The sequence below is a fragment of the Patagioenas fasciata genome, chromosome 1 (genome assembly GCF_037038585.1).
Source record: "Patagioenas fasciata isolate bPatFas1 chromosome 1, bPatFas1.hap1, whole genome shotgun sequence".
NCBI classification, from domain to species: Eukaryota; Metazoa; Chordata; class Aves; order Columbiformes; family Columbidae; genus Patagioenas; species Patagioenas fasciata.
Genome location: NC_092520.1, coordinates 152,838,979 through 152,848,156, shown reverse-complemented (window position 1 = coordinate 152,848,156; position 9,178 = coordinate 152,838,979). Strand labels below are relative to the sequence as shown.

The 9,178-nt window shown below is 38.5% G+C and overlaps 1 protein-coding gene across 10 annotated transcripts in view; it reads left to right on the top strand.

The window, feature by feature from the left end:
- The first annotated feature begins 5,671 nt into the window (after positions 1 to 5,671).
- Positions 5,672 to 9,178, top strand: part of MYBPC1 (myosin binding protein C1) — a 75,991-nt gene continuing 72,484 nt past the window's right edge. For all 10 annotated transcript variants that reach the window (XM_071818142.1, XM_065840315.2, XM_071818128.1 and 7 more), the window contains exon 1: positions 5,672 to 5,815. In XM_071818142.1, the coding sequence (XP_071674243.1) occupies positions 5,791 to 5,815 (25 nt within the window). In that variant the 5' untranslated portion in view covers positions 5,672 to 5,790. The remainder of the gene's footprint in view (positions 5,816 to 9,178) is intronic.

The following is a 9,178-nucleotide window of genomic DNA, read 5'->3' as shown; positions in this document are numbered from 1 at the left end:
TTTTTCTGACTGATCCAGCCAAGCAGTCAACAGAAAGAAGCTGCTCTCCTTTGTCCTCCTGCAGTTTTGCCTGCTGCCCTGACCTAGGGACTAGCTCTTGACTTTGGTGCCGAGTGCCTCAGTGTGCTGGAATTTACTGTCAGAAAGGAAACACTCTGACTGCTATAGGACACCATGGGGCATGTGTTGCTTACACAGTAATGTCACCCTTTGGGTCATTGTAAGGCAGAATGTAAAGCTGACAAGTGGTGTTTATCTGTCAACGACATCTTGTACATGCCTTGAAGTGTCTCCAAGCTGACCATCTTGGAAAAAAAAATGCAATCTAGGCTTTAAAGTTTAATCTTCCCTTGTCTTGCTACATAGAGTAAGACCCCATTTGCGGATGCTGCATCTATACAGAAAGTATTTCTCATCACTTCTCAACAAATGTCACGACTCCTTTACATGGCAGAAAAGTAGAGTGCATGACAGAGCAGGAAAGTTTTTTTCCTGGCAGATCTACAGCGCAAGGCTGAGGTTGAGCTGGTCAGGTAAATCCAGACGTCTTTCATCAACACCAATAAGTTCAGTAAAGATGTCAGATGAAAAAGACTGCCTTCACAAATCAGATGGGGACTTAAAAAGTAACATATATCCTGAGATGCAGCATTCTTCCATGTTGAGGTACTTTGCTCTCTTGCAAAAGTAGAAGTTGTGCATTTTTTGGTTGTATATTTCTAAGCTTTTGCTTGCCCACATGGTAGAAATTGAAATAATTTATTTGCTAATTTTATAGGTAGAAAAGAAAAAATGCTCTGCAGATTCTCAGTGGTATCAAAATAAATAAATTTACCAAAATCTATAATGTCCTATTTTAAATAGAGTATATAGCAAGGGCAGAATCTGAGCACAAAATGTTGTCACTATAAAGCGATTCTCCTGTAGACATGGAGAAAAGGTTTCTCAGGCCTTGGTGCCTTGTGGGAGGACATGTGGGACTTGAATGGGGCTTGGGCACTGTCCAACCTTGTTCCAAGATTCACCTGGAGAAATGCTTTTATGGATTCCTCCTGATGGGAAAGAAGGCTCCATCTGCTGCTGCTTCTTATCCTTAATTCTTGGGTTCTATAAATGCTTCCTAGAAGATCCAAAGCTGCAAATACTAGTGAAAAATGGCTTTCTGTTATGTAAGTTTTCAAAACTTCAGATTCTTTGTTAGTACAAAACCAAGATGCTGTTTACTTTTTAATGAAAACATGTAGACCTAGAAGCATTTGGGGGTTTATTTCCAGACTCTCATCTTTCCCATTTTCATCTAAACTGATCATTTCTGTCCAGCATTGTTATTTCAGTTGACCAGCTTTTCTCAATATTAATAAGATTTTTTAAGTGGAAAATTTTTTAATAGAATCACAGAATATCTCAAGTTGGAAGTGACCCATAAATATCATCAAGTCCAACTCCTTGCTCCTTGTAGGAATACCCAAAACTAAATCAGATTACTAAGAGCATAATTTAGTTATATAGTTTAGTTAAAGATTTGTCTCTGAGACCTCCTGGAAATTTTCCAATCCTTTAGCCTGGTGACAAGATGAAGATTTTTCTCTGGTAACAGACAGTGACTTACTAGAATAGAGACTGAAGGGAGAGAGTTCAGTCCTAGGAATAGCAACAAATATGAAGTTAAGGTTGCAGATCTAGCAGCTGCAAGAGCAAATAGGGCTTTGAATGTTTGACCAAGGAAATTTATTAAAAACAGATGAGAGACAATGATTGAATTATCTGACGCCTTGGTTAAGTGCTGTTTGGAAACTACTCAAGGAGTTGAAGAGAGTTAAAATAGGATACCCATGTTTTGGAAAGAGACCACAGAAGATTAATTGGGGTGGGCATGGAAGAGAAAGGCTCAGAGAGCTTAGCGTGTTTGGCCCCTGAGGTGGCTGAGAGGGCTTACGATGGTAGACAAAAGCCAAACTGCGACGAGGCTATAATTTGGCCAGAAGACATTTGCTTTACAGAAGGGCAAAATACAAGGTCACAAGCCATCTTCCGGAAGAAGAATGAGCTTTGAGAAGAGGCATTTCCATCTAGAGACATGAGGCAGCCTGTGCAAAGAGGGGTGCTTTTAGCAGTAGGGTAAATTAATGAAAGCATGGCTGCGGATGGCACAGCCTCTAGGTCTATCTACTGAGGTACCAGAGGTGGGCCAGAAACAAGGTGGCACTCTGCTCTTCCCACTTCACAATTTCTGTGAAGGTTCTGGCTCAGTCATTTGGCATGTAGGCTGGTGACTGAGTCAGAAGGTGGTTCATGGCCCTTTCACTTGTTTGGGATTTGTGTGTTCAGCACAGAGGAGCTAAAAGCTTTTTCTTCTGGCTTAGCTCATTTACAGGTTGAGTTGCAATCAAATCATCTGAGTGATTGCCATATACAGGGAAGCAGAGCAAGATTGCAGGGAAAAAATGGTTAAAAATCTGAACTTCATAGAATGATTAGGTAAATGCATTTAATAACAGAAAGTGTACAGGATGGATGAGTAATTGTATGTATGTTTAGGCATCTCTATGATCCAAGAAGCATAAGCTTAGTGAGGGCCAAAATGGAAAAAAGAAAAAAAAAAGAAAACAACAAAACAAACCCAAGGGTTAGGTTTTTCCTTCTTTTCAGTTTTTTTTTTTTTACTTCTTTTTTAACCAATCTTAAAGTAATTTGGACAATTGTTGGCCAAAATCAACACCTCTCATGTATGCAGTGTTAAGGCAAGTTTGGTGACTACCATGCATTCTGAAAACGTGGAAAACAAGTATAAGAAGGCAAGCTCTGAATGACATCTATCCAGTAGCACCAAAGTACTAATAATAGTTATTGCACAGCATTGTGAAAACATTTGTACAGGAAGAAAAATAAAATGCCTAGGTTGTCTTAGATTGGAGTATAAAGTATCTGCAGGTGCTTGAAGCATGGGCTCAGCTGGGAATTGGACTGAAACAAATAAAATATGGCTGACTTTCTTAGGAAATAAACTGCTTTCCTTGTCACTGCTACTGCTAAGGTACACTGAGACATCACAGCCTAAAACCATCTGAGTGGCATCTTTTATAAAAATGACATTATTGAAGAGTTGCAACACTGGAGTTTTTTATGAGAGTAAAAGAGAATGTAACATTAAATCCAATGTATTATACAAGTATAATGTAAGGATAGGAAAGAGTGAAAGGATAGGGAATTCTTCAGGTGATCGCTACCCCACAGTTTCACTTTATTTTGTGCAGCTGAAAAGCCTTTTGCTTGCACTCTCAGCTGGCTTTTACAAAACAGAGACCTCAAGAAACACACATTTCTCCACACACTACAAAGGCACCTGCAGTATTTCATGATTTTTTTTCTACACATAAGCTACCTTCCCTTCCTGCCTAACAGAGGTTATTGAGCCAATTCATTTTTTTAGCTGTGTCTATACTAGTAAATAAAGCAGGGCTAGAGCACAGGTTCAAGTGTTGTCCTGTGATTGTCCATGCTGTTGGATGGTTAGCATGCTCCCTGGTACTGTTTTGGCTTGAGCCAACTAACCCTCTCCCACCTATGCCCAAGTAGGCACATGCCAGCAACTATTCCCTATGGACATTTTGAGTGCAGTCTCCCTGTTTTGGGGTAGAGAGGGAATTTCGCTCTGTGGGTGAGAATCACACACTTTTCACTTGGCCTCTGGGCCAGTGAGTGGTCTCAGTACAGACTTATTTAGTAATATAAAGACAGTCTATGAGTTAGATTCTGTCTTCCTGAATATCCTTCTTCCTGTAAAGGAAGTCCTTTAAGGATGTAACAATATGCACTGGCCTCCAATTCTTTCCCTTTGTGGGATTTCAATGGGAGTCCTCTCTAACTCGTCCAGTGCTAGACTGTGACCATATTTAATCTTGTTTGTATTAAGAGGAATCACCAGACATGTAGTTCTCAGCAGGTCTTGGCATAGGATGGCTGAAATGCAAATCAAACTGTCTTTACATGTTATTAATACAAGGGACCACTTAGGAAACACCATGCTGGAGAGCATCAGCAGTTGCTCTTCATCCCCCTCTGGTTCCAGCTCTCACATCATTCAGTGTCTGGATGTCAGAAAAAGAAAGAACAAGAAAAAATAATCCCTGAAATGTTATTAGATCTGTTCATGCACCAGTTTCCCACTGCCACCACAACCGTACCCAGAAGGACAAAATCCCCAGTTATCTATTCAGGGCACCATTCTTTTTGCTTTCCAAGGACAGGAATTATTTCAGTGATATAAGGAGGTTTACCTAGATAGTGTGGTATGGAACAAAGAAGGAAGGTAACTTTAATATTGCTTGTTTAGGTTAGGGTAGGCAGAGCTCTTGCCTTTGTTTATATTCTATAAGCGTGTGAATCAGTCAATTAATAAAACACCACGATGAGTAGAGCAGAAAAAGCCAGATGATAACCTGGTCTCTTAAAAAAAGGAATTAAATGCCCATCCCTTATAATTTCTCTCTAAAATGAGTAAACAATCAGAAAACAACTGATTGTGGAGGAAACAATCATGCATTGGCTAGAGGATAAACAGGAACTTGAGAACTCTTTCATTTCTAACTCCTATTTAAAGACATAAAATATGTTTTCCATGATATCTGGGGGTATTTAGACACTGAGCAGTCTGTTTAGTAGCCTAGTTTTTATTGATACGTAATAATGATATGAATGTGTTTTAATAGCATGAAACTCTTGAGGACCACTTCATCTATTGCACTAATCACTACAGTTTTGTCTCAAAATCCTAAAAGTTTAAAAGAAAATAAATCCTAGTATGCCCCAAATAACTTGCCCTGCCATTCTGTTGCCTACATATTCATAGTTTAAGCAGAAGTTTAAGAGAAGGGCAGCCCAGCGGCTTAGTTTAGGAGCTTGGTGCGTGTGCTACAGATAGGGTTTCCATTCCTTCTGTCTGGTTTCCTGGCTTGGCAAAGGCAAGGAGTGTTGCATCTCCTGGATGAGTGGAAAAGAGAATATCCCATCTCACAGCGGCGACCTATCCAGTTAATGAGGCAGCAGTGCTGAAAGTAACAGTGTAGTCTCTAACGAAGCCAAAATGAGGATGGCTGCAAGGAAAGGACTCAAGAAAGTGTAGCAAATGTAAACAGAAGGGAGATACGGAGGGACTTCACTGCTCCAAACATGAACACAATAAACCTTTTTTTCTTCATTAATATTGCAAAGTACTCTACTTCTCACTCGATCTTTGCACACCACTTTCTCTTAAAGGAAGAAAATGAAGTTTTACTGCAGACATACTGTCTATACTTAGTTGTCCCTTTTACACTGTGGAAAAAATGATAAGTGTATACAAGTAGTTCCTATAAGATCTGCACACAGGAGGGGCTCCTTAATAGCATGGCAATCACTTTTTCAACCTCTCCCTGCGTGTGTATGCGTGTCTGCATGTTACAGGGAAGAGACGCAGAGAGCGAGCGGTGTGGCTGAATTTAGAAAGTTATAGATGTTCTCATCAGCCCCATGCAATGCAGCAGAGATTCCTTCCAAAAGCCAAGGGAGCAGAGGCTGCAGACAACAGATGTGAGAGAGGTTCCCATAACTGTCAATTTTCAAAGTGTTTGCATTGAAAAGAGAGGAGGTGCTATTTTGATTGATCTTTCAGTCGCAGTATATAAAGCAGAGGAATTCTTCTTACCCTCTGCTTGTCATACTGATCTGCATACCCTCTCAGCTGGACTTGGGGCTACTACTTACTGTATCTGAAAGGCTGAAACTCACTGGGAATAAAGAATTCTTGTAACAATGCCGGAACCCACCAAGAAAGATGGTAAGCATAACAAATATTACCTGAACATTTCTTAATTACAGGACTTGTGAGCACATACACACCTAAAACATCCTTTAGACCATCTTGCATATTCCAGCAACAAATAATATCTAAGAGTGATAGCTGTGTAACATCATTATGTCATTATAGATCACAGATCCTTTTAAACTAAGAAATTACTTTCAGGTAGGGGTATAGCACAAAACTGTTTTGGTTTCCAACTATATTAGACAATAAACAACGGCTTTGCAGAGGTATTGATAAACTACTTGACTGGGCAAATGCTATATTCACTTTTTAAAGACTGCAGGATTTTTGGAGTGCAATTACTGGTTTCTCTATAACTATGATATCTAGACTCTGGAAAACAGGGAATAAGCATTTCTTCTAGTTTAAAGAGTCAGCATGTTGATATGTTTTTCATAAAGTTGTTGAATAGAAAGGATATGTTCATGAAACAGTTTTAAGATTCTGATGGAAGTATATTCCATATCTCTAATGCATAAGTGAAGAATGCAGTACATTTTCTGTACAGGTCAAGTTGGAATGCTACATTTTTGCTGCACTACAGAAATTACTATTATATTTTATATTTCAGAAGGATAGCCAAAGACAGTAATGCTTGCCACTTTTGTGGTATTATTAAGTTCATAGGAAAGAAACTGAGTCTGTAGTCTGCTATCAAGATACAGAATTGTCCACAGGAGGTTGCCCAAACAAGCGTAAAATGTTCAGGGTCTGTTAATTCGTAATTTTTTAAAAGTTAGTTTTTATTTTTTAATACTTTGAAAATCTAAACTAAATAATTTTGTTATATTTGCATTAATTCTATACCACCTTTTTTTTTTTTTCAAATTTAGACATTCTGATGAGAAATTTTGATTAGTATTGTTTAGCACTGACAATTTACATAGCTTCTGCAAAGCCATAAATGTGCAAACTGCATATGCTATTCAAGTGTCGGCAAACAAGAGGTATACAGACAGGTTCCCTAATGCATTCCCAAATGCAAAACTGAGTTTAATCTTAAATATAAGCTTACGGAAAGTATAGAAGGCATTAAACATTTTTCCATTAATTCTGAAACATCTGATAGGTCCGCGTGTGTTTGAACAAGTACATTTGATTTAACACTAACCTATCAATAGCATTTGGTTTATTTTAAAAGTCTTTTTGAAATATTTTATGGTTTTGTGGAAGGCAAGAGAAGAGCAACCATCAGGAGAATGAGGCAGTTTCAGCACCTTATTGGGTTGGGGGCATATAAAAGCTAATCTTTTTGCATGACTGAGTCTTAAGCAAGTAGTGTTGACAGACCAATGTGATCATTTTACTTACTGGCCCTCCTAGTGCTAGAGGACAATGATGGATGAAGTATCCTTCTGAAAATAGCTACACCAAGTGCATGTATTAATACGAGAGCCTAATCCTCTATATCAAACCTAGAGCCAAGCCACTTCTAGGGTGTCTTATTTGTAATTCAAATGATTTACACATGTATTAAGTGTCCTTTTTATTTGATCTGTTATTTGACTGGATATTACACAGTTTAATCAGAATGCACTTTGTGGCTGCCAACTGAAAAAAAAAGAAAAAGAAAACTAAAATATTTCTGCACTTTAAAAAGATATGTGCTTTGAAGAAAATTTGTTAGGAGACTCAAGTTTCTCCAGGTTATTATTTAAGACTAGGTTGTTTCAAAGATGTTCTTACAGTGCAGTTATTACAAATGCAGCTCAGTTGTATAACAAAATAATTTAGCAATTCTGAACATTATATTGACAGTGGAGAAATGTGATTTTTGGTGAGTCGATATTCAGGAATATAAACAATATTGAAGTGTTCTGTCCTGATTAAGCTAGAGTTCACAAGTAGCAATGAGGTCCAGAAAAGTGATATATACATGTTGTATATTGGTTGTTCCTCATTGGAACAAGCTTATTTTCAGCCAGTAGGTGAGGGTGATAACAGGTTTATCTTACTGTATTTAAGAGATTAGCTACTTCTTACAGATTTTTCTTTGATCAAGAACTCACCTGAGCTGGTGGCAGTACTTGTATAGTAAGTACAAATACTTGCTATACTAGTGTCAGGAGTATTTGGCACCAATAAGTAGTGCAATACCTCTGCTACTGCTGATACTAGCTCTACCAGTAAGAATTCAGAACCTCATGTGCCCATTCTCAGGGTAATTTGCAAGGTGTGAAGAAGGATTTAAGGTTAAATGAATGTGAACCTTGGACTGGCTATGTTCTGGAAGGTACCACTGGAAGGACTCTCTGAGAAACCTTTGGAGAACTCGTTGGTGGACTGTAATAGAAAGCAGAGAAAAAAAGAGGCTTGAGACTTTTGCATCACATGAGCATCTAGGCCGTATTCTTCTGACATTTCCAAAAGAAGCAATCTACATGAATGATCTCATACTCCTTCTTCTCATAGGTCCTACCAGTTAAAAAGAGCACACACAAGAGCGAGCAGCTGAGAAATCAGAAACTGGCTAACACTTAAATGTTTAGAAAATCTTAGCTTTGCATTTTATTGTCACGCAGTTTCAGAAGTAAATAGCTAGGTTTTCCAGAGACAGTGCTGTAGCAAGTTTCTGTGCTTTTTTTTTTTTTCAGGCCAAATGCTCTTTGAGCTATTTTAAGATTATTAGATTACCAAAGTGAGAAATGTCCTGACTTGTTGAGAGTGTAGCCTCATAATATGCTCTTAACAAATAGAATCACCAAATTAAACACACCACTCAGCTTAGAGAAGGTTGCTGGAGCACTTCTGCCTAATGGAATTCATCACTGTAGAAACAGACTTCCATGACTAATCATTTAAGGCCTTTATTGTACCCTTGAAAAGTCCAACTCCTCTATATTATATTAGTTGTGGTCTCCTTGGAGGATATGGTCATGTTGTTGTAAGATACTTTTTTCTTGGCTAGTTCAAAATTTCATATTCTCAAGAAGAAGTTTACATCAATGGGCTAACTGATTCCAGTGGATGCCTACTGGAATGAGGACTGTGATGCCAAAGACCTCTACCAGTGTATTTAAATTTAACAGCCCTTAGTTTTCCTGGTGACTGATAAAATAACACTCCCTCATATAATTACTTCCTGTAATTTATTGTAATCGCTCAGGCAGCCTTTCCTCTCCCCACTTTCCTTCAACCAATATTCATAATAAGATCTGCTCATTAATTAGGTGCCCTCTTAAACTGTCACAGGCCACAGCATTTGGACAAGCTTTTGTAAAGATGCCAAGTCTCTCAAGAGCAAAGGTTTCCAACTATTTGTGGGCATCATCCCACAGGGACAGCTGCAAGTCAGTCACCAGTAGCCAGCTCTGTAAATTTGCCATATTTATTCTC